A 26,320-nucleotide genomic window follows, 5' to 3' on the forward strand; every position below is an offset into this window, starting at 1 on the left:
GCACTTACCTGTCTGGCCAGTGCCAGCAGAGTGAAGAAGAAGATGAACAAAGCAATACTGCCCATGATTTTCGGCTCTTTCAGGACTCCAGCACTACAATAGGAGAACCATTGGCATAGTAAAACATGTGAAGAACATGAGCACTATTCCACAATGAAACGTGCATTCTGGCTGACGTGGAATCATAACTCCTAACATGCCCCACATTATTCTAGGATCGTAGATCAACAGCCAAAATGCTTTGCAGAGTACACAAGCCTAGTGTAACCCAAGGACAGTGACTCATGCATACCTGGAAATGTTCTGGTTTACAGAGAGCCAGTCCATGTAACAGTCAGACAGCCAGCTGTGAGTGTACAAGAAGATTATATTATATATCACCAGGGCAATGCTCAGTAGAATCAGCTTCACTTCAAAGTTCATGAGCAGGAAGGCAGAGCAAGCCAGAAGCCCCAGAATACAGCAATACATGTAGTACTAGAAAGAGAAGACAGAGATAGATCAACATCATGTTTATAATACTGTTTTTTTTTACATCATATCATTATTTATAGGGTGCCATAAAGAAGAGTAAGCAGCACCACAGTGCACAGAAAGTACAGTACAAACATAACAGGACATAAACTTTATATACACCAGGCAGTCAATAAGTACACATCATTGCATAGACAAAAAAACAGGGATGGCTAAACCTGTACCCTATATAATGGGAGCAACATACAGTGCCAATAACCGCAAACATGATATCAAAGGGAAGACGACAAAGGCAAAGGTAAGGAAAGGATTACATGAGGGAAAAGGGCCCTGCACATGAAAGCTGCTTTTGGGCAACTTCTTTTAATCGCTATCATCAGCTGTGAGAATTAAAAGCCATAGACTTCACTTAAATTCAAACTTGACTTTATATTTACAACGGTTAATAAATAAACTATATAAAAAAAAAAAGGATAAAAAGCTGAGGTTGTATAATGAAATGTGCCACAAATTTAGTTTCATTTGGCCGGAACATTAATGCAATACAAGGTCACCAGGAGAATGCAAAAATAAATAACAATTATTGATATATGGTTGAAATATGAAGGATGTAAAACTATACAATATAAACCAAAATAGGATTAAAAATAAATCTTTCCAAATTTGAAGAGTGCTTTAGATACTGTATATTAGAAATAATTGATCACAGGCAGATTACTATTTCAAACTGATGTCATTCAGTACAGAAAAGCTATGGAGGCGGATTGGGATGTCGGAAAGGCCACAAAAGAGCCTTGTTTGTACTGCCCCTGACCTAGAGTGACAAATACGAAATAGTTTTCTACAACCTTCATCATGACACTTCAATTCTAATAGCATCATTAACTGGCAGTGTGAAACCTGCCATCAGCATGTAAGTTCCGACCTTAAAAGTGGTCTGGTTTATAGTCATATATGTAAAGTGTTCATACAGCAATACGGAGAGATAAACAGGATATCATAGATGGTGTTATAAGGAAAATAATATTACAGGACAGAATATGGCATCACAGAGCAGTGCTGTGCAATGTTTTAGGGCACAAGGCAGAATGACTGATGGATGTAGAGAAGTGAGGGGCATATGTATTAACCCTGGAGAAGTGATAAAGCAGTGATAAGTGCAAGGTGATAATGCACCAGTCAGTCAAATCCTGTCAATTTACATATTGGAGCTGATTGGCTGGTGCGTTATCACCTTCCACTTATCACGGCTTTATCATTTCTCCAGGCTTAATACATCTGCCCCTGAGAAGCGTAACAGATACATATACCTATAGCATTGCTCAAAACAATCTGCACAAAGTATCTACTGACCGGAAGGCTGTATAGCACTGGAGATGGAGTTACAGATGTATTCACTGGACACGAGTTATCTGATAGAAAAAACTGAATGAAAAGGCTACATCAGATAAGCTACACTGAATGTGAATAATCCTAATAAAATTACAAAAGGTCTGCTAATCCGAAGATTTGCCATGGCAGATGGGGTGTAGAGAACAAGGAACAGGTGACTCTATTAGCAGTAATACACAAACAGGCCAATAATAAGAATTTACTTACCGATAATTCTATTTCTCGTAGTCCGTAGTGGATGCTGGGGACTCCGTCAGGACCATGGGGAATAGGGGCTCCGCAGGAGACAGGGCACAAAAATAAAGCTTTAGGATTAGGTGGCGTGTACTGGCTCCTCCCCCTATGACCCTCCTCCAAGCCTCAGTTAGGATACTGTGCCCGGACGAGCGTACACAATAAGGAAGGATATTGAATCCCGGGTAAGACTCATACCAGCCACACCAATCACACCGTATAACTTGTGATCTGAACCCAGTTAACAGTATGACAAACGTAGGAGCCTCTGAACAGACGGCTCACAACAATAACAACCCGAATTTGTTTGTAACAATAACTATGTACAAGTATTGCAGACAATCCGCACTTGGGATGGGCGCCCAGCATCCACTACGGACTACGAGAAATAGAATTATCGGTAAGTAAATTCTTATTTTCTCTAACGTCCTAAGTGGATGCTGGGGACTCCGTCAGGACCATGGGGATTATACCAAAGCTCCCAAACGGGCGGGAGAGTGCGGATGACTCTGCAGCACCGAATGAGAGAACTCAAGGTCCTCCTCAGCCAGGGTATCAAATTTGTAGAATTTTGCAAACGTGTTTGCCCCTGACCAAGTAGCAGCTCGGCAGAGTTGTAATGCCGAGACCCCCCGGGCAGCCGCCCAGGATGAGCCCACTTTCCTTGTGGAATGGGCCTTGACAGATTTAGGTTGTGGCAAGCCTGCCACAGAATGTGCAAGTTGAATTGTGCTACAAATCCAACGAGCAATCGTCTGCTTAGAAGCAGGAGCACCCATCTTGTTGGGTGCATACAATATAAACAGTGAGTCAGACTTTCTGACTCCCGCCGTTCTTGAAATATATATTTTCAATGCCCGGACCACGTCCAACAACTTGGAATCCTCCAAATCGTTAGTAGCCGCAGGCACCACAATAGACTGGTTCAGGTGAAACGCTGACACCACCTTAGGCAGAAAATGAGGACGCGTCCGCAGTTCTGCCCTGTCCGTATGGAAAATCAGATATGGGCTCTTATATGATAAAGCTGCCAATTCTGATACTCTCCTGGCTGAAGCCAGGGCCAGTAGCATGGTTACTTTCCATGTAAGATACTTCAACTCCACCGATTTGAGCGGCTCAAACCAATGGGATTTGAGAAAATCCAAGACTACATTAAGATCCCACGGTGCCACTGGGGGCACAACCGGGGGCTGTATATGTAGTACTCCTTTTACAAAAGTCTGGACTTCAGGAACTGAAGCCAATTCTTTCTGGAAGAAAATCGACAGGGCCGAAATTTGAACCTTAATGGACCCCAATTTGAGGCCCATAGACAATCCTGTTTGCAGGAAATGTAGGAATCGACCCAGTTGAAATTCCTCCGTGGGGGCCTTCCTGGCCTCACACCACGCAACATATTTTCTCCAAATGCGGTGATAATGTTGTGCAGTCACCTCCTTCCTGGCTTTTACCAGTGTAGGAATGACCTCTTCCGGAATGCCTTTTTCCCTTAGAATTCGGCGTTCAACCGCCATGCTGTCAAACGCAGCCGCGGTAAGTCTTGGAATAGACACGGCCCCTGCTGAAGCAGGTCCCGTCTTAGAGGTAGAGGCCACGGATCCTCCGTGAGCATCTCTTGAAGTTCCGGGTACTAAGTTCTTCTTGGCCAATCCGGAGCCACTAGTATCGTTCTTACTCCCTTTTGCCGTATAATTCTCAGTACTTTTGGTATGAGAGGCAGAGGAGGGAACACATACACTGACTGGAACACCCACGGTGTTACCAGAGCGTCCACAGCTATTGCCTGAGGGTCTCTTGACCTGGCGCAATACCTGTCCAGTTTTTTGTTGAGGCGGGACGCCATCATATCCACCATTGGTTTTTCCCAACGGTTCACAATCATGTGGAAGACTTCTGGATGAAGTCCCCACTCTCCCGGGTGTAGATCGTGTCTGCTGAGGAAGTCTGCTTCCCAGTTGTCCACTCCCGGAATGAATACTGCTGACAGTGCTATCACATGATCTTCCGCCCAGCGAAGAATCCTTGCAGCTTCTGCCATTGCTGTCCTGCTTCTTGTGCCGCCCTGTCTGTTTACGTGGGCGACTGCCATGATGTTGTCCGACTGGATCAACACCGGCTGACCCTGAAGCAGGGGTTTTGCCAGACTTAGAGCATTGTAAATCGCTCTTAGCTCCAGTATATTTATGTGAAGAGACATCTCCAGGCTTGACCATACTCCCTGGAAGTTTCTTCCCTGTGTGACCGCTCCCCAGCCTCTCAGACTGGCATCCGTGGTCACCAGGACCCAGTCCTGTATGCCGAATCTGCGGCCCTCTAACAGATGAGCACTCTGCAACCACCACAGAAGAGACACCCTTGTCCGTGGCGATAAGGTTATCCGCTGATGCATCTGCAGATGTGATCCGGACCATTTGTCCAGCAGATCCCACTGAAAAGTTCGTGCGTGGAATCTGCCGAATGGAATCGCTTCGTAAGAAGCCACCATCTTTCCCAGGACTCTTGTGCATTGATGCACAGACACTTTCCCTGGTTTTAGGAGGTTCCTGACAAGTTCGGATAACTCCCTGGCTTTCTCCTCCGGAAGAAACACCTTTTTCTGAACCGTGTCCAGAATCATTCCCAGGAACAGCAGACGTGTCGTCGGGGTCAACTGAGATTTTGGAAAATTCAGAATCCACCCGTGTTGTTGCAGCACTAGTCGGGTTAGTGCTACTCCGTCCTCCAGCTGTTCTCTGGACCTTGCCCTTATCAGGAGATCGTCCAAGTAAGGGATAATTAATACGCCTCTACTTCGCAGAAGAATCATCATTTCGGCCATTACCTTGGTAAAGACCCGAGGTGCCGTGGACAATCCAAACGGCAGCGTCTGAAACTGATAATGACAGTTTTGCACCACGAACCTGAGGTACCCTTGATGTGAAGGGCAAATTGGGACATGCAGGTAAGCATCCTTTATGTCCAGGGACACCATAAAGTCCCCTTCTTCCAGATTCGCTATCACTGCTCTGAGTGACTCCATCTTGAACTTGAATTTTTGTATGTACAGGTTCAAAGATTTCAGATTTAGAATAGGTCTTACCGAGCCGTCCGGCTTCGGTACCACAAATAGCGTGGAGTAATACCCCTTTCCCTGTTGTAGGAGGGGTACCTTGACTATCACCTGCTGAGAAAACAGCTTGTGAATGGCTTCCAATACCGTCGCCCTGTCTGAGGGAGACGTTGGCAAAGCAGACTTTAGGAACCTGCGAGGGGGAGACTTCTCGAATTCCAACCTGTAACCCTGAGATACTACCTGCAGGATCCAGGGGTCCACCTGTGAGCAAGCCCACTGTGCGCTGAAATTCTTGAGTCGACCCCCCACCGCTCCTGAGTCCGCTTGTAAGGCCCCAGCGTCATGCTGAGGGCTTTGCAGAACCCTGAGAGGGCTTCTGTTCCTGGGCAGGGGCTGCTTGCTGCCCTCTCTTACCCCTTCCTCTGCCCCGAGGCAGATATGACTGTCCTTTTGTCCGCTTGTTCTTATAGGACCGAAAGGACTGCGGCTGAAAAGACGGTGTCTTTTTCTGTTGGGAGGGGGTCTGAGGTAAAAAGGTGGATTTTCCGGCAGTTGCCGTGGCCACCAGATCCGATAGACCGACGCCAAATAATTCCTCCCCTTTATACGGCAATACTTCCATATGTCGTTTGGAATCCGCATCACCTGACCACTGTCGCGTCCATAAACTCCTTCTGGCAGATATGGACATCGCATTTACTCTCGATGCCAGAGTGCAAATATCTCTCTGAGCATCTCGCATATAAAGGAAAGCATCCTTTAACTGCTCTATAGTCAATAAAATACTGTCCCTATCCAGGGTATCAATATTTTCAGTCAGGGAATCCAACCAGACGACCCCAGCACTGCACATCCAGGCTGAGGCGATGGCTGGTCGCAGTATAACACCAGTATGTGTGTATATACTTTTTAGGGTAGTTTCCAGTCTCCTATCAGCTGGATCCCTGAGGGCGGCCGTATCAGGAGACGGTAACGCCACTTGTTTTGATAAGCGTGTGAGCGCCTTATCCACCCTAGGGGGTGTTTCCCAGCGCGCCCTAACCTCTGGCGGGAAAGGGTATAATGCTAATAACTTTTTTGAAATTAGCACTTTTCTATCTGGGTTAACCCACGCTTCATCACATACATCATTTAATTCCTCTGATTCAGGAAAAACTACAGGTAGTTTTTTCACCCCCCACATAATACCCCTTTTTGTGGTACTTGCAGTATCAGAGATATGCAAAGCCTCCTTCATTGCCGTGATCATATAACGTGTGGCCCTACTTGAAAATACGTTTGTTTCATCACCGTCGACACTAGATTCAGTGTCTGTGTCTGGGTCTGTGTCGACCGACTGAGGTAAAGGGCGCTTTACAGCCCCTGACGGTGTCCGAGACGCCTGGGCAGGTACTAACTGGTTTGCCGGCCGTCTCATGTCGTCAACTGATTTTTGTAATGAGCTGACATTATCACGTAATTCCATAAACAAAGCCATCCATTCCGGTGTCGACTCCCTGGGGGGTGACATCACCATTATCGGCAATTGCTCTGCCTCCACACCAACATCGTCCTCATACATGTCGACACACACGTACCGACACACAGCAGACACACAGGGAATGCTCTTATCGAAGACAGGACCCCACTAGCCCTTTGGGGAGACAGAGGGAGAGTTTGCCAGCACACACCCAAGCGCTATAATATATATGGGAACAACCTTATATAAGTGTTGTTCCTTATAGCAGCTTAAATATATCAAAATATCGCCAAAAAATGCCCCCCCTCTCTGTTTTACCCTGTTTCTGTAGTGCAGTGCAGGGGAGAGTCCTGGGAGCCTTCCTCACAGCGGAGCGGAGCAGGAAAATGGCGCTGTGTGCTGAGGAGAATAAGCCCCGCCCCCTATTTCGGCGGGCTTTTCTCCCGGAGTTTTAGATATGTGGCATGGGTTAAATACATACATATAGCCTCAATGGCTATATGTGATGTATTCTTTTGCCATAAAGGTATTAAATATTGCTGCCCAGGGCGCCCCCAGCAGCGCCCTGCACCCTCCGTGACCGCTTGGTGTGAAGTGTGTGACAACAATGGCGCACAGCTGCAGTGCTGTGCGCTACCTTCATGAAGACTGAAGAGCCTTCTGCCGCCTGTTTCCGGACCTTCAATCTTCAGCATCTGTAAGGGGGGTCGGCGGCGCGGCTCCGGGACGAACCCCAGGGTGAGACCTGTGTACCGACTCCCTCTGGAGCTAATGGTGTCCAGTAGCCTAAGAATCCAATCCATCCTGCACGCAAGTGAGTTGAAATTCTCTCCCCTAAGTCCCTCGATGCAGTGAGCCTGTTGCCAGCAGGACTCACTGAAAATAAAAAACCTAAAAACTTTTTCTAAGCAGCTCTTTAGGAGAGCCACCTAGATTGCACCCTGCTCGGACGGGCACAAAAACCTAACTGAGGCTTGGAGGAGGGTCATAGGGGGAGGAGCCAGTACACACCACCTAATCCTAAAGCTTTATTTTTGTGCCCTGTCTCCTGCGGAGCCGCTATTCCCCATGGTCCTGACGGAGTCCCCAGCATCCACTTAGGACGTTAGAGAAAACGGATATCTGATCATGAAAATGATCCAATAGATTTCTATCTGATTACTCATAAGTCCCGTACATAAGGGGAGAGATGTGTGCTGCGCGATCTATCAGTGACTGCTCAGCACATATCTCTCCCCCTGCTCAGCACAGCGCGATGTGTGCTGAGCGAGGAGGGCGGGGCCACGCATCGCTATCACTGTGGGGCATACACACGGAGCGATCCGTGCTTAAATTCTAAGCAATCTAGTCAGATTGCTTAGAATGTAAGCACTGATCTCTCCGTGTGTACCCCCCTATAGGCATGATGACTGTGTGAGGCCACGCACTAGTATCAGTGTAGTTTGCCGTTACTGAGCTGTGTCTGGCCTGCTAAACGCAAAAGAAGACATGCAGAATCTACTTAGTTTGCTTCACAAAAGTGTTACATAAAATCATGGCCCAGATTAATCCAGCCTTGGAGCGTGATAGAGTATCAACTAACCAGCTCCTAGGTGCCATGTTACAGGCTGTGGGGGAGATGTACTAAGCCTTGAAAAGTGATACCTTTCACAGTGATAAAGTACCAACCAATCAGCTCCTAACTGCCATGTCACAGGCTGGGTTTGAAAGATGACAGGAGCTGGCTGGTTGGTACTTTATCACCGTGCAAATTATCACTCTCCAGGGCTTGATAAATGTGGGCCTTTATATGTTAAATAACAAGAGTTTAATTATCCCTTCAAATTTGTTGTGACTACTTTGCATTATTTACTTTTATATATGTAACTTTTTTTTCAGGTTAGTATGTCGGATTTAATGCTTGAGGTACATGTAATACTCTGTTACAATAACTGTTTAAGGGCTTATTAATGCCACAGACTGTACCAGCTTTGGGGGCACAGAGGTCCCTTCATCACACTGATCTGTAATGCTTGTCTGAAGAAGAGGCATTGCCGCTTCTATTAGATAAAGTGGCCATAAAGGATTCCAGATACTGCAGAAAAGACCACATGTCAAAATGTGTCTGGTACCCAAATAGGTCCAGCAATGCTGCCAATGATTTGTTTATTTGACTGTATCTTGGCCAAATGACAGGATCATATAGTTTGGGGATAGCACTAGTTATTGTTATCTTCTGCTGAACTGATCCTTCATCTGCAAACGTTTGACATATAACACTTGTTTTATTCTTACATGGGTGTCCAAGAGTGTGATCCCTCTCCCAGATTGCTATAAACAATAGTGTACTGCTTTAAATGTACATTTTGGATATCACTTAAAGTTAAAAGTAGATTCACGTAACCTGGTGTATTACAGCTTCATTGGCTATTATGTATTCCAACTTCATCCACAGAAGAGACTGAGAAACCCCACAAGGAAACAAATCAAATCAAAATAAACCCACACACACATATGAACAATTACCAAATTGAATACTGCCATGAATAGCACAGTAAGAATTGTCAAGATTCCAAAGGGCACTCTAAACCAGGGCCGGCTGGAGATGGCAGAGGAGAGAGAGGGAACCCAGTGCAAGACTTGAGGTCCTTTCAGGATACATTTCTGTTGGAGAGACAAGTACACAAAATAGATCTGGTTAATGTAATTGGACTGCAAATTAAAACACAATGCTGCTGTGACATCTCAATCGGGTAGGCGGGACTTTGTAGGACGCTCATGTAACATGACTAGTCATTGATCACCTGATTTACAGTTAAAATGTAAAAATACGGCTTTCAATACAAGCAAAAATGTGTCTACACTTGTGTTTCTACAGTTCCATTTTCCAGGTATTTTAAAATGTGATGCGTGCAACTTTAAACCTATCATGTACATATTTCAGCAAAGATTCAGCTACAACTCAAAAACTAGCACCAGGGGTGTCATTCCGAGTTGATCGTAGCTGTGCTAAATTACAGCTATGATCAATCACACTGACATGCGGAGGGACACCCAGCACAGGGCAAGTCCACCCCGCATGTCAGTGCCGCCCCCCCGTAGAAGTGCAAAGGCATCGCACAGCAGCGATGTCTTTGCACTTCAAGATTAACTCCCGACCAGCGCAGCTTTAGCATGCTGACTGGGAGCTACTCATCGATCCCCGGCCCGCAGCGGCTGCGTCTGACGTCACGCAGCCGCTGCGGCCAAACGCCGCTGTTCCGCCCCCTCCCGCCCAGCGACCGCCTCTGCCTGTCAATCAGGCAGAGGCGATCGCATCCCTGCTACGGCCTTCGGCCGCCTGGCATGCGCAGTACGGACTCGTTCGCTCGGCTGCGACAAAAAGCAGCGAGCGAACGGGTCAGAATGACCCCCCAGGAGTACAGATGGAGCCATGCGAATTGTGGCTACATCTGTGCCTGGGCGCGCCTACTGCCGTGACCGGGGTGCACGCGCGTCCGTGATGCGTGCGCACCCCAATCACTTGAATGGGAGCGTTTAAGTGCGCTCCCGGCGTGACTAGGTGGACAGATGGCCTAGTCACGCTGGGAGCGCTCGTCTGTGATGGAGCCACTTCAGATGAGCGCGGCTCCATCTGTATGAGAAGCTCAAAGCTACCCCGCCCCAAAAGGCATTTTGTAAAGAGGCTTGGAAGTTACAATCCTACACGTCCCTTAGAGCACAGCTGCTTTGCAGTAATGACAGTACACTGGTCCCCTTCTCCAAACACAGGTGGATGCAAGTTACAAGATACAATTACAACACTTGAGATGAGTGTGAATTGTACGCATTCCTAGTGCGACAGAAGATGCATTTTAATGTGGAGACAATGGATTTACATCCAATGTTAAATAAGGCACTATAGGTCTCTCCTATTAGCCATCTTGACTATATAAACAGTCTCAATTTTAAAATGAAGATTTAGGGACTGCAGTAAAACTAAAAATCATGTAGATATAAACAACCCATCATGTCAGAGTTATATAAAAAGCCCATTTAAATAGGTTTTCCGCTTTCTTTTATTATTTTAATTGGCGAAGAAACCTAGTGCCCATTTGAGCCTAATTACAGGACTCACTCCCTTTATGCTGGTGCAATATTTCTCGGCTTCTCCAAACTCCCAATTAAGCACTAAAAGGCAGGAGAGATCCACAGTAATTGCATTCAACTTTGAACCACATGCCTGTAGCCACAATTAGGAAGGGAAAATTAGGGGGACAAACCCTTTAGAAACAAATAAATTAATATACGCTTATCAAATGCTAAATTATTCCTACCAGCATAATTTCATTAACACATCTAGCAACTGGGTGATAAAATGTATTACAGTAATTATCATTACTGTAGCTGTAAACAGAGGTGGGTTAAAATTAGGTTAATGACCCACTAGCCCTGTGTGTAATTTTCACTGTTTATTCCCTAATGTAGAGCAAATATTATGGAACACATGTACAATGAAATGACTGTAGCAGGATTTCTTATGTGGTGTCAATACATTTGCTTGTTTTTCTTATAATCCCCTTAATTACATAAGAGCCCTTCCCAAAATATAAATCACATGTGATAAATCCTGACTAATATATATGTTTGGGGTCCTGCTGTTGATACCCCTGTACCATTCACATATAAACAAAGGACTTTACTGAGGTTAGCGTGCCATAAACTTTGTAGCTCAATTCTTACAATGCCTACACCTGCACAAAATGGATGGAACCACTGTTCTTGCTCTACCAACAGAGTTCATAGACTACTGCTTATCCACCACTATGGGGGGGATTCAATTCAGTGTTGAATCTTCCCGGCACAGCCGCACTTTAGGACAGCTGGGATATCGCTTAAAAGTACTCGCTGAGCCACAGGCAGTGAGCACTTTTTAGTGCGTTCCACATTCGTCTGGCTGTGCGTAGGAGGCCAGTCGGGCTGCCGTTTGCCAGTGTTGAAACGCTATGGCAAACGTCTGATTTGCCCCTTCACATCTCACTGAATTCCCCCCCATAATAATTGACGCAGTGTATATGCGGAGATATATTTGTGGGAGAATGGTTATCCTTAATGTTGCAGATCAATTGTAATTAATAGCACACAACATCAAGGGTCAATGTTGTGTATTTAGAAGTTAGCCATAGTTCAAATACATTACCAAACAGGCAATGGAAATGCCTTACCGACAGATGCCCAGCAAAGCAGGCAAAGAGGAAGAGCAGGAACAAGAAGAATGAGATGCCATAGGAGATGCCAAGGGCTGTGTTCCTGGGGATAGAGAAGAGACATCAGGGCACTGACAGAAAGCTTGCAGTATTTCCCTAGATGCAGCTACTGTTCATTATCGGGATGAGCGGCAATAGTCATCCACAGAACACCTGTTTTACTTCTGTCGGTATCCAAAACAAAGCTACTACTGGTTTGTGTGGGTGTGCCGCTGGTGCTTTGTTTCTTGGGTTTACATTGATGGGAGCTCCTCAGACACAATGTGAGACAGAAGATGCATGACAAGTCAATTAGTGGCTCGAAATGGATTAAATATAAAGTTGAATCAGTTGTGACAAGAAAAATAAGGAACACACTGCATATGTTACTGCTTCTCGTCTAGTGCCCGCTTTCTTATGGAAACTAATTAGCCACATTACCTAAAAACTTTTTTTGCTGCTGTGGCCTTGCACCTTATAATATCTGAATAAACTACAGTACAGAGAATGCCATGCCGTATGCCATATACACAGATGTGTCCTCATACACTACTGCTCAAGTTACAGCAAATAGCTCCTTTCAGAATACCAGATCCTGGACGTCTCGGCCATGCAGAAATTCTCTCTCGATCAGAATGTGTATCTAATTTGCATAAATAAACCGAGAATCTGTGCAAGTGCTATGATGCAGCAGCAATGGCTTTTTGTCACTGCTGTGCGTTATCTGCAACTTTGTACATATATAAAACTAATTCCTGTGCAATTAAACAATTGCCGCCGTGCGATGCTTTTGTACCTGTGCGGGGGAAGGGGGTGCAGAGCCACACATGCGGGGCGGACTAGCCCTGTGCTGGGCGTTCCCCCGCAATTCTGAATTACCCCCTTGGTGAGAGAAATATGTCAGAAACCATGAGAAGGAAAGAGTGCTTAGATATGAAAGAATCCGTCTGGTACTCATAGAAACTTTTGATGTCAAATAAAAATATTACGATTGCCGAAGGTACTAAGCTATTGGGCACTTGTTACTTCACCACTTTTTTTCTAGCTTTCTACAGCCAATATACCTAAATTGGCACATTAAGGAAAAAGTAGCGACCCAAAACACTTATGAAGGAGAGTTTTTTTTCACTATATGGTTGTTGTACTATTTTTCTATACCTTTGTTATTGCCATATATTAGAAGTTTAAGAATACACACACACACATTATAGAACACACACACATATTATGACACACAAACACACACGTTTGCTGCAGCACAGCAGGGCAAGTTGCTGGTGGTGGTGGTTCTGGGCACTTTGCATCATTATTCCCTATAGATTGTAAGCTTGCGATCAGGGCCTTCCTACCTCCATGACTGCTTGTTATCACCCAATTTTGTTTTAACATTGTTGTTTCATTTGTAAAGTGCAACAGAATTTGCGGAGCTATATAAGAAATGTAATAAATAAATAAATTAGGCCCATAAATTCTCTTAGTATTACTTCACATTAGTTCCACCCCTTACCACACAGCAGAGAATTTCGGCATTATGCAGTGAGGGACTTTGAACGCAGGCCCGTGGCCAGTGTGCAAAAGAAAAATCAAGCCATTGGGTACTCAGAAACCCTCCCTGCGTGCGTCAGTGGGTGCAACTGACAAAGCAATCAGTAGATTTGTTTTTATTTCCAGGATTTGTATTTATACAACAGCCAACACCAGGTAACATAAAATAGAATATAAATACACACAGATAAATAGCTAGCATTATATTAATTCTCATGTAATCGGGGCATTGATCACTTACTTGGGAGACACCAACATCTGGACTATGAAGTTACAGGTAAAGATGAAGAAGCAGCAGGCAGTGTAAAACTTGAAGGATGGTAGGTCAGAAAGTCGGTACTGTTGGAAATAACACAGGAGATTGGATATTTCATCTGCTTTCTATTTTTCAACGCATGCTACAAATGTTTCAATACAGATGCACCAAAATATCCGTGTATAATAATTGTACTCATTTAAACAACTAGTAAGTAGGAACTTTGTTTCATATATGGTTTAATCGTACTAGGACGCTTGCATCACTAGTTGGGTCGCCCTCTCTTTGCAATCTGTCTACACATGGACACACGGGAGTGATCAGCGCTGAAACACTGTGTTGCTACTGCTCATATTGTCATGCAGAGTATGGCTACAGGATGATGTGTACGCAGTTTTAAAGAATTAGGGGTCTATTTACTAAGCCTTGAATGGAGATAAAGTGGACGGAGATAAAGGGGGTCATTCCAAGTTGATCGTAGCCCTGCGAAATTTTGCAGGGCTGCGATCATGACAATAGACATGCGAGGGGACTCCCAGCACAGGGCTATCCCGCCCCGCATGTCAGTGCCGCCCCCCACCCCCCCCTCCCGCAGAAGTGCAAAAGCATTGCACAGCGGCGATGCTTTTGCACTTTGGGAGCAGCTCCTGGCCAGCGCAGCTTTAGCATACTGGCCGGGAGCTACTCATCGCTCCCCGACCCGCAGTGGCTGCGTGTGACGTCACGCAGCCGCTGCGGCCCGCCCCCTGCACGGTCCGCCCACGCCTGCGTTGGCCGGACCGTGCCCTCGAAACTGTCAATCAGGCAAATTTCGTCCGTCTGGCATACGTCGGCGCACTGCGGTGCTGGCGCATGCGCAGTTCTGACCCGATCGCTGCAATATGATAAACAGCAGCGTGCGATCGGGTCAGAATGACCCCCAAAGTACCAGCCAACCCCCCTCCTATCATTTTTCAAACCCAGCCTGTGGCACGGCAGTTAGGAGCTGATTGGCTGGTAACTTATCTCCAGCCACTTTATCTCCACCTGAGGCTTAGTAAATAGACCCCTTAATTCAATACGCATTTTGCCCCCTGTCAAATGCATCCTAACCAATTCCATGCTCAGTTTCTTTTTCACTAATCCTGGGGGCATACTTGTGACACAGATGCCTCCAAGCCATTTCTGTCCTTTGCTCAACATCTAACAGTAATATATTTGCTATGATTTTTCTATTATGCCATAAACACTTCTGGAATTAATCAGCAATGATAAAAGCACCTTACCTCTTTCTCTATGGCTTGCTGGTTGAAATAGAGAGTGACCCGGTTAAAGTCATCAGATTTTTTCCACTGCCTGAATGAGATGAAAGTACAGAGGCTGTAGAACGCAGCTGGATCTTCACACATAAATACACTAAGAAATAAACCTCAGTACCTTTGGGAGTTGAGCTCCTCCAGGATATTAAAGATGTTCTCATTTACTGGCTCGTTTGTCTCTTTAGGTGAACGAGACCTTGAAGAAACAGAGAGTTACTGAGAAAAAGGAAAAGAGAACAGACTGATGAAAGAAGAGAAGAACAGAACGAAGAAGAAAAAAATAGGATTTTGGTACTTACCAGGTAAATCCTTTTCTTTGAATCCATAGGGGGCACTGGAGTACTCTTGGGATATGGACGGTGTTAGCAAGGACTGGGCACTGAATATTCAAATTTCAGTAACTCTCCTCCCCTCCATACTCCCAGAATACCTCAGTGTTTTTTCCTGAGGCGAACAGGATAGAGAGGATGAACAATGGAGAATTACCTATAACATTATAACATAACGGACAACAATAAAGTTGACACATAACGTAACTGACAACTAACCAGTTGACACCATAACCGATAAATCGGTGAGAATGTGTTACCATAAGATCCACTGAACTTACCACAACCAGGTAAAACTGCTCTGGGTGGGCGTCCAGTGCCCCCTATGGATTCAAAGAAAAGGATTTACCTGGTAAGTACCAAAATCCTATTTTCTTTTTCATCCACTAGGGGTCACTGGAGTACTCTTGGGACGTACCAAAGCTTCCCCTGTGGGCGGGAGAGCTGTTTGGCACCTGTAACACTAAGCGGCCAAAGCTATATGCTGATGCCGCAAACATATCAAACTTGTAAAAGCGCACAAACGTGTGCACTGATAAGCATGTAGCCGCACGGCAAAGCTGCGTCGTAGAAGCTCCACAACCAGCTGCCCATGAAGTTCCCACAGAACGTGTGGAATGAGCTGTTACTGATGTAGGCGGCTGTAACCTAGCATGAAGGTAAGCCTGACGTATGGTCAGTTTTATCCATCTGGATAAGGTCTGCTTAGAAGCTGGCCAACCCATCTTGGCAGCATGATAGAGAACAAACAACGTATCCGTCTTACGAACTGTAGACGTTCGGGATACCTAAACGCGTAATGCGCGTACCACATCCAAAGTTCCCGAATTACCAGTTCCCACAGGAACTACCATTGATTGATGTGAAAAAGATGACACTACCCTTGGCAATAAAACGGAATTCGTCTGAAGTTCCGCTCTGTCATCATGAAACCCCAAAAACGGTGGCTTGCATGACAAGGCACCCAAATCTGAAACACGACTTGCCGAAGCTAAGGCTAGAAGAAAAATTGTTTTCCAAGTGAGAAACTTAATATCCACTTGTTGTAAGGGTTCAAAATATGACAACTGTAAGAAATCTAAAACCAGATTAAAGTCCCATGGCGCTGTAGGTGGAATGAATGGAGGCTGTACTCTGAGGACACCTTGCAGAAAGGTGTGTACAGACGGCAATAGAGCCAAAGTTTTTTGAAAGTAAATTGACAAAGCAGAGACCTACACCTTTAGTGTAGATAAACGCAGTCCTCCATCTAACCCAGTCTGTAGAAATAACAAAAGACGAGATAACTTGAATGATGATGTCGGAAACTTCCGAGCTTCACACCAACCGATATAGGCACGCCAAATTCTGTAATAATGAGCTGCCGTAACTGGCTTCCTAGCTCGTAACCTGGTTGGTATAACAGATTCTGAAATGCCCTCTTTTCTTAAGAGGGCGGTCTCAACAGCCACCCCGTCAACCGCAGCCGCGCTAAATCGGGGTAAAGGAACGGACCCTGTTGTAACAGATCCGGACATAGTGGGAGTGGCCAAGGATCGTCTGCAAGTAGTCCGCGGAGATCCGAGAACCAAGCTCTCCGAGGCCAATGAGGCGCCACTAGTATGACTGTGGCGGACTGTCTTTTGATCAGTTGTAGCAACAGAGGGAGCAGCGGAAAACGGTGGAAACAGCTACACGAGGCTGTACGGCCACGCGATTGTGAGAGCATCCATAGCCACCGCTTTTGGATCTCGCATTCTGGACACATACTGGGTGTTTGGTGATTGTGGCGAGATGGCATCAGATCCACTTGAGGATAACCCCACCTCTGGACCAATATGTGAAACACTTCTAGATTTAATAACCATTTTCCTGGATGAAAATCCCGATTGCGTAGATAATCTGCCTCTTAGTAGTCCACTCCCTGAATGAACACTGCCGACAATATCACTTGGTGAATTGAAGATTCGAGCTACTTCGAGCTACTTCCCGCATGGCCATGCGGCTTCTCGTTTCTTTGTTAATGTAATCGACCGCCGTCGCGTTGTCTGACTGCACTTGGACAGTCTGAGACCGAAGCCTGTGCACTGCTTGTCGTAGCGCATTGTAAAGTATCTTGAGTTCCAGGACTTAGAGACAGCAATCTTTCGTGATCTGCCCAGAGACCCTAGAGCTGACAATTTTGAACCACAGCTCCCCAACCTCTGAGACTCGCGTTGTTAGAATTATCCAATTGCAGACGTCGAACCGTTTTCCTGCGGTTAACGTGTGTACTTTGAGCCCCCAGAGTATAGATACTCTGGCCCGTGGAAACATCACCATCTGGTGAATTTGCCGATGTGAGGCCGATCACTGTGCGAGCACCTCCAGGTGAAAAGGACGCGAGTGAAATCTTCCGAACTGAAGCGCTTCGAAAGCTGCCACCATATTTCCTAACAATCGAATGTACAGATACTGTGCGTGCTTCAGCACTAATTGTACCAGATGACGAATACTCTGTACTTTGTGTTCTGGTAGGTAAATTAGTTGATCTACCGTATCGAGAATCATTTCTAGGAATTGAATGTGATTTCCTGAAGTTGACAATCCAACCGGCCTGAACTAGCCCATTGTACATTAGCAACGCATGTTGGAGGATCATCTGTTGAGACGGAACTTTGATGAGTAGATCGTCCAAGTACGGAACTATTATCACTTCCAGTGATCCGAGATGAGCTATCATCACAAACATCCGTTTGGTGACTACCCGAGTTGCTGACGAGAGGCCAAACGGTAGAGTCTGAAACTGGTAATGGTTTCGCCGTAGTGCAAACGCAAGAACCTCTGACGAAGCGGCCAAACTGCAATCCTGTAGCTGTAAACATGCAAATACAGACCGCAGGGATTCCAGTTTGAATCTGTAGTGAGTGACGTACTGATTGAGACTGTTTAAGTTCAATATTGGTCTGACCGAGCTATCTGGCTTAGGTCCTACAAAAACTGGAGTAATAACCCTGATCTTGTTAGTGAACAGGGACTGGAAACAAACTGCTGAATCTAGCAGCGACTGAATTGCGATTTCCAGAACTTAGACATGGGCTGGGAGCACGTCATGTCCCAGGCTTCTTGGTGTAAAACACGTTCTCTACCACATCTATTAGGTGTGGTTGTTCCTGTACCACAGCCTCGAAAAGGCGGAGGTCTCGAATTTAGAATTAAACAACTTCCGGTCAGCAGAAGGTAATGCTTTCAGAGAGCCAGTCGTGCCGAAACTAGTGACGCTGAAAAGCGATAACTGACTTGACAGGCGTCCGTAGAAGCTGCACATAAATACTCAGCAGCTTCACCGATGTGATCAGCAAGAAGTATAAAGTGGTCGGCTTGGAGGTGTTCAATATAATCACCGCCTTATGTACCCAAATTCCAACCAAACTAGATCAAAGTAGCACCCCTGCTGCTGTATACATGGAGTTTTAGCTTATGCTCTGACGGGTCTTGAAGCGTAGTAGCAGTTGGTACTGGTTAATTTGTTTTGTAAGTTTTGACACAGACGAATCCACCATTGGCGGACTCTCACATGTAGATGTCACAGACTGTTGGAAACGGGTAACTAAACTTAAACCGGCGAGGTATAGAAACCCGTTTATGCGGATTCTGGCCTGCCTCTGAAAACACACTAAAGATCTCTGTAGTTTAGTAAATACTACCTTATTATTTGTCAGCGGTTCTTCAGTGTCCGTAAAAATCAGAGACTGACGTACCGCCCTGATGTGACTGGTGGTCCAATTTCCTTCCTCATGCTCACCCTGCGCAGTCGTCAGGATGCAATATAGCAGAAACTGGGAAATTATAAGACAAATGAGAACATTGTGACCCGAACTAGACTGGGACCTGTGCAAAGACTGAGACCTATCCTGAGACCCTTTGGTATCTTTTTCGGTCTCACCCGAGCCTCAATTCTTGACGTGTTTCGTTTTAAATTAAATTGCAGTAAAAAGTGAACAAAAAAACAAATGTGGCTATTTCTTGGTTTTTTTTGTAACCACAGCCAATAAATACTTTGCGTTGTTTCTGCATTAATCCACCTCACAGCAAAAATAGGATTATGGTACTTACCAGGTACATCCTTTTCTTTGACTCCATAAGGACACCTGTTGTCGAGCAGCGCCCATTTTGTGTAGACAACACACACTGACAGACATTGCAGTTACACTGCATTTTGTGTTTGCTGGTGCCTTATTCATTATGTTGTACTGCTGAAGGCAGTGCACGTGGCCAGACTATAGGAAATTGATCCAAAAGTCCTACCAACACCCCTACGCCATCTGGTGGAGTATTGTTGTAGGACAGCCTTTTCCTGGAAGAAGAAACAGGAAGCATGGTTAAAATGGCCTCCAGCCATGTGCTTACATTGTATAACATAGCATACTAGGTTATAAAGACGTGCACTTAAAACCATGGTCCTTTCTCATATAAAACAGCCTGTCTCAATATAATGCAGCCTTTCTCATATCAAGCAGCAGTTCACAATATAATGCAGTATCAAGCAGCAGTTCACAATATAATGCAGCCTCTCTCATATCAAGCAGCAGTGCACAATATAATGCAGCCTTTCATAGCAAGCAGCAGTTCACAATAGAATGCATATAATGTAGCCTTTCAATACAATGCAACATATGTAATACTTATATCTTGGCTTAACAGCCTGACTAGCACTGCTGCTGTGGGCATTTTGTCCCCCCCTTCAGTGCGCTGCATGTAGAGGGGACAGACCGCGGCAGCCCTGAGCGCTGTCCGCGGTCTGAGTGAGGGCTGAGCCGCCGCAATTCCCCCCCCCCCCCAGCGTGAGCTCCCGTACTGCGGTATGTATGAGCGGGCGGCGGCAACAGGCATGATGCTGTGACGGGCTCTCTCTGGCTCCCCTCTGCGCCGGATTGTTACACTGGCCGGCGGGTTGGGAGCGGCGGGTAGTGCGGGCGCTATGGAGCCTGTGACAAGAGGCAGGCAGCAGTGCGCAGTACCACGCACGGCGGGCGGCAGCGGGAGCTGACCGCCCCGGGCATAAATACCTGCGATCCAGTGCTCCTGGACTCTGACGGGGCTTCTCCAACAAGTTCCGTCCAGTCCTTTCTGCAGCCTCAGCTGTTGTTAGCTGAGCTGCTTGTGGCTGTGAGGGGGCTCCTTTGTGAGGCCCGACACGCCAAGAGCTGCAAGCAGCAGCTTCTATAATCCCGTACTCAAAGCTTTTGTGTAAGCTGGGAAAGGATTGTAATGTATAAAAAATAAAAACAAAAATATTTAAATGTAAAAAATGTATGTCCCCCTCTGGAGGTCCACACTTGTGCTTCCTGTCCATGTGAGCACCGAAAAAACACTGAGGTATTCTGGGAGTATGGAGGGGAGGAGAGTTACTGAAATTTGAATATTCAGTGCCCAGTCCTTGCTAACACCGTCCATATCCCAAGAGTACTCCAGTGACCCCTAGTGGATGAAAAAGAAATAATGAAATACGCTTAGTTTTTAAGTGTAAAGCATGTTATATTTCTCTATAAATTGCCATTTTGCCAACAGGATTCCTCTTGCATACATCTGTTAACACTCAGACTTAGGGGCTTATTTATCAATGAGTGATAAAACTCATTGTGAATGATCAAACTCGTTGCGTACGATAAGTGGTGCTCCAGCCAATCAGCTCTTAATGGTCACGTGTTTATAAAAGGACAGTTGGGAGCGGATTGGCTGGAGCACTATTTATCATTCACAACAAGTTTTATCACCCACTGAAGAATGGGCCCATTGTTTTATTACTGTGCTTGCTGTCAGTTGTAAAACACTGGACATTAGATGTTGAATAAATGGGTCAATCTTGCTGGATACATATAGGTCCTGCAAATGTGGCCACTAGTACACACATGCCGACAGCAGTTACATTCACATCACATTTACATACAAAGTCAATAACGATCTGATCAATTTCATTTAAATTATTTTTCACATTATATTAGCCACACACTCTAATATCAGGTCACCTAGATATTCGTGCCATGAGTGCCAACAACAGAACTAAATATGCTGATATGGAGGAGGATTTTATCCAATTTTATTTTATTTTTTACAAAAGGTTAGGAAAGGAGAGTCATTATAAAACTGCACATCTATTTATAAAACTCAAAGGGCAAACCAATGTAAAAGAACAGAATGACTGGTGTCTCTAGAACTAATGCGGCATGCATGAGAGGCATTTCCCCGAAACACAAAACAGGACTTTACTAATAAATAAAAATATGTACAACATGAGCAGGGGAGAGAAAGACACTGGGCTGAATCAACCGCCTGACAGAAAGGCCAAAGACAGGATAATCCTGAAATCTCTTTAAAAAGGGGTATTTCACATTACAAGGGCCTGTGGAAAGCACAAAGTGGCATAAGGGAAGTACTTTCTGGCTCTTACTTGTCGTTCCCCCGGGTTGGAGGTATAGAAGACATTGGGAGATCCTAAAGAATGAACAAAGAGAAAATAAAATGTTAGTATATTATATTAAATGTATATTCTTGGGTTTAAAATGTACGTAAATGAGGCGCTGCCCCAGATATTTGTGAGCTTTGAATGAAAAGCCAAGCTTAGAAGTCCATATATGTGGGTATATTCAGTAGTCAGAGTGGGGCGGAATGTCATAGTGGCACTTGATGACCAATTGTCACTATTTTTTTTCTCCAATGCAGAAGTCAGTCGGTGTGCTATTTAGATAATCCTCAGTGTATTTGGGTCACCCCAACAAAAACAAAAAATAAAAAGACTGCCATTTGTATAACTCCATAATAAAGACACACTGTCAAGTATAAGTTAATTCACATGAAAACTAAGTTCTAGCATCTTCAGAGGCTATACTGCCACTAACCATTCAGTTACATTTACCATACGTTCACAATTAATGAACCATTTGTGGGCTCTCACCGTAATGCGGGAAGTGCTGAGGGTTTCTGGTATTAGGCTGTCTCTGTGGTTTAGATGAGCAAATGGCTTAGCAGCCCCCCAAGATTCCAGATAGCGCGTCATACGAACAGATGCTCTTGTCTTGGTGACCTCGGCAGACTTTGTTGGCAGTATGTCATCCTCCTCGCTGTCGGCAGTAGCCTGTGGGAACAGATATCTTTACTTCTCTGCCTTGTTGTTGGGGGCATGTTCATGGTCACCTATGACATTTGGAGAACACAGCAGGCACTTCTAGCGGCTGAATAATCCTCAAGCTACTTCTGGAGCAGAGATACTGTGGATGCTGACACGGATGGACTACTAAACCAGACTATTGGCTACTTTCACACATAATGGAAAGGTGCATTGTGAACAAGTAGGAATATAAACATTTCCTGCTCACACTGGCACGTAATAATATAAATGGTGCACTGGGAAAATCACAAGAGAACTAGCAGCATGTTTTGATGTTCTAGCCATCACTGACCCATGAATTGTCCCTCTCTCCGTTAGACTTCTATGTGAGATATGTAACACATCAGACATGTTAATCCTCTTCAGTGTAGGCTGGCCTCTAATCTCTGCCCTCTCAGAGATTTGTGGCCAGTAACCGATGCATATACTTTTTTCTCTCACTGGGAAATCAGTGAACTAGTAATACAAGAACAGACACAACAGCGGCCGTCTCATCAACCACACTGTCAAAAATATTTTGCCTTGACTTTAATTGCTATGTGTTGGCATGTTAATGCTGGCTGTACTCCCTGACCTTGCTATTCTTATTAGTAATCCCTACTTCTGTGCTAGCCACTGTGCAGGGACTTCAGTATACAACCATGTATTGCTCTAGATTCATGTGTGTATGAAAAAAAAACCTTTCGAATTGCTCCTAAATATTGTTTTCCTATTTTATTTTTGTGTTAACTTAAGCCGCATACACACGGTGCGATATAACTACAGATATGGACTATCTAGTCCATATCGGTAGAAAACATAGTGCATATCGCACCATGCTTGTGATGCCGATGCACGGTCCCGCGTGGTCAGCATCGCAAGGAAAAATAGACTGTGCAGGCAGGCCAATAATAAGAATTTACTTACCGATAATTCTATTTCTCATAGTCCGTAGTGGATGCTGGGGACTCCGAAAGGACCATGGGGAATAGCGGCTCCGCAGGAGACTGGGCACAAAGTAAAAGCTTTAGGACTAGCTGGTGTGCACTGGCTCCTCCCCCTATGACCCTCCTCCAAGCCTCAGTTAGGATACTGTGCCCGGACGAGCGTACACAATAAGGAAGGATTTTGAATCCCGGGTAAGACTCATACCAGCCACACCAATCACACCGTACAACTTGTGATCTGAACCCAGTTAACAGCATGATAACAGAAGGAGCCTCTGAAAAGATGGCTCACAACAACAATAACCCGATTTTTGTAACAATAACTATGTACAAGTAATGCAGACAATCCGCACTTGGGATGGGCGCCCAGCATCCACTACGGACTATGAGAAATAGAATTATCGGTAAGTAAATTCTTATTTTCTCTAACGTCCTAGTGGATGCTGGGGACTCCGAAAGGACCATGGGGATTATACCAAAGCTCCCAAACGGGCGGGAGAGTGCGGATGACTCTGCAGCACCGAATGAGAGAACTCCAGGTCCTCCTCAGCCAGGGTATCAAATTTGTAGAATTTAGCAAACGTGTTTGCCCCTGACCAAGTAGCTGCTCGGCAAAGTTGTAAAGCCTAGACCCCTCGGGCAGCCGCCCAAGATGAGCCCACTTTCCGTGTGGAATGGGCTTTTACAGATTTTGGCTGTGGCAGGCCTGCCACAGAATGTGCAAGCTGAATTGTACTACAAATCCAACGAGCAATCGTCTGCTTAGAAGCAGGAGCACCCAGCTTGCTGGGTGCATACAGGATAAACAGCTAATCAGATTTTCTGACTCCAGCCGTCCTGGAAACATATATTTTCAGGGCCCTGACTACGTCCAGCAACTTGGAATCCTCCAAGTCCCTAGTAGCCGCAGGCACCACAATAGGCTGGTTTAAGTGAAATGCTGAAACCACCTTAGGAAGAAATTGAGGACGAGTCCTCAATTCTGCCCTGTCCGTATGAAAAATTAGGTAAGGGCTTTTATAGGATAAAGCCGCCAATTCTGAGACACGCCTGGCTGAAGCCAGGGCTAACAGCATGACCACCTTCCATGTGAGATATCTTAATTCCACAGTGGTGAGTGGTTCAAACCAATGTGATTTTAGGAATCCCAAAACTACTTTGAGATCCCAAGGTGCCACTGGAGGCACAAAAGGAGGCTGTATATGCAGTACTCCCTTGACAAACGTCTGAACTTCAGGAACAGAAGCCAGTTCTTTTTGGAAGAATATTGACAGGGCTGAAATTTGAACCTTAATGGACCCTAATTTGAGGCCCATAGACAGTCCTGTTTGCAGGAAATGCAGGAAACGACCCAGTTGAAATTCCTCTGTAGGGGCCTTCCTGGCCTCGCACCACGCAACATATTTACGCCAAATACGGTGATAATGTTGTATGGTTACATCCTTCCTAGCTTTGATCAGGGTAAAGATGACTTCATCCGGAATGCCTTTTTCCTTCAGGATCCGGCGTTCAACCGCCATGCCGTCAAACGCAGCCGCGGTAAGTCTTGGAACAGACATGGTCCCTGCTGGAGCAGGTCCTTTCTTAGAGGTAGAGGCCACGGGTCTTCCGTGAGCATCTCTTGAATTTCCGGGTACCAAGTCCTTCTTGGCCAATCCGGAGCCACGAGTATAGTCTTTACTCCTCTCCTTATGATTCTCAGTACTTTTGGTATGAGAGGAAGAGGAGGGAACACATACACTGACTGGTACACCCACGGTGTTACCAGAGCGTCCACAGCTATTGCCTGAGGGTCCCTTGACCTGGCGCAATATCTGTCCAGTTTTTTGTTGAGGCGGGACGCCATCATGTCCACCTTTGGTTTTTCCCAACGGTTCACAATCATGTGGAAGACTTCTGGGTGAAGTCCCCACTCCCCCGGGTGAAGATCGTGTCTGCTGAGGAAGTCTGCTTCCCAGTTGTCCACTCCCGGAATGAACACTGCTGACAGTGCTATCACATGATTCTCCACCCAGCGAAGAATCCTTGCCACTTCCATCATTGCCCTCCTGCTTCTTGTGCCGCCCTGTCTGTTTATGTGGGCGACTGCCGTGATGTTGTCCGACTGGATCAACACCGGCTGACCCTGAAGCAGAGGTCTTGCCTGACTTAGGGCATTGTAAATGGCCCTTAGTTCCAGGATGTTTATGTGAAGTGACGTTTCCATGCTTGACCACAAGCCCTGGAAATTTCTTCCCTGTGTGACTGCTCCCCAGCCTCTCAGGCTGGCATCCGTGGTCACCAGGACCCAATCCTGAATGCCGAATCTGCGGCCCTCTAGGAGATGAGCACTCTGTAACCACCACAGGAGAGACACCCTTGTCCTTGGAGACAGGGTTATCCGCTGATGCATTTGAAGATGCGATCCGGACCATTTGTCCAGCAGATCCCACTGAAAAGTTCTTGCGTGGAATCTGCCGAATGGAATCGCTTCGTAAGAAGCCACCATCTTTCCCAGGACCCTTGTGCATTGAAGTACTGACACTTGGCCTGGTCTTAGGAGGTTCCTGACTAGGTCGGATAACTCCTTGGCTTTCTCCTCCGGGAGAAACACCTTTTTCTGTACTGTGTCCAGAATCATCCCTAGGAACAGCAGACGTGTCGTCGGAATCAGCTGTGATTTTGGAAAATTTAGAATCCATCCGTGCTGTCGTAGTACTACTTGAGATAGTGCTACTCCGACCTCTAACTGTTCTCTGGACCTTGCCCTTATCAGGAGATCGTCCAAGTAAGGGATAATTAAGACGCCTTTTCTTCGAAGAAGAATCATCATTTCGGCCATTACCTTGGTAAAGACCCGGGGTGCCGTGGACAATCCAAACGGCAGCGTCTGAAACTGATAGTGACAGTTCTGTACCACAAACCTGAGGTACCCTTGGTGAGAAGGGCAAATTTGGACATGGAGGTAAGCATCCTTGATGTCCAGAGACACCATATAGTCCCCTTCTTCCAGGTTCGCTATCACTGCTCTGAGTGACTCCAT

The 26,320-nt window shown here is 45.7% G+C and overlaps 1 protein-coding gene across 5 annotated transcripts in view; it reads right to left on the reverse strand.

The window, feature by feature from the left end:
• The window catches only part of ADCY4 (adenylate cyclase 4), a 133,946-nt gene that overhangs the window by 25,376 nt on the left and 82,250 nt on the right, over positions 1–26,320 (reverse strand). For all 5 annotated transcript variants that reach the window (XM_063913498.1, XM_063913500.1, XM_063913499.1 and 2 more), the window contains exons 11-20: positions 22,160–22,339; positions 21,656–21,699; positions 15,036–15,113; positions 14,885–14,954; positions 13,605–13,702; positions 11,798–11,882; positions 9,120–9,257; positions 1,828–1,899; positions 293–477; positions 9–93 (exon numbers count right to left, since the gene is read on the reverse strand). In XM_063913498.1, the coding sequence (XP_063769568.1) occupies positions 9–93; positions 293–477; positions 1,828–1,899; positions 9,120–9,257; positions 11,798–11,882; positions 13,605–13,702; positions 14,885–14,954; positions 15,036–15,113; positions 21,656–21,699; positions 22,160–22,339 (1,035 nt within the window). The remainder of the gene's footprint in view (positions 1–8; positions 94–292; positions 478–1,827; positions 1,900–9,119; positions 9,258–11,797; positions 11,883–13,604; positions 13,703–14,884; positions 14,955–15,035; positions 15,114–21,655; positions 21,700–22,159; positions 22,340–26,320) is intronic.

The sequence above is a fragment of the Pseudophryne corroboree genome, chromosome 1 (assembly GCF_028390025.1).
Source record: "Pseudophryne corroboree isolate aPseCor3 chromosome 1, aPseCor3.hap2, whole genome shotgun sequence".
NCBI classification, from domain to species: Eukaryota; Metazoa; Chordata; class Amphibia; order Anura; family Myobatrachidae; genus Pseudophryne; species Pseudophryne corroboree.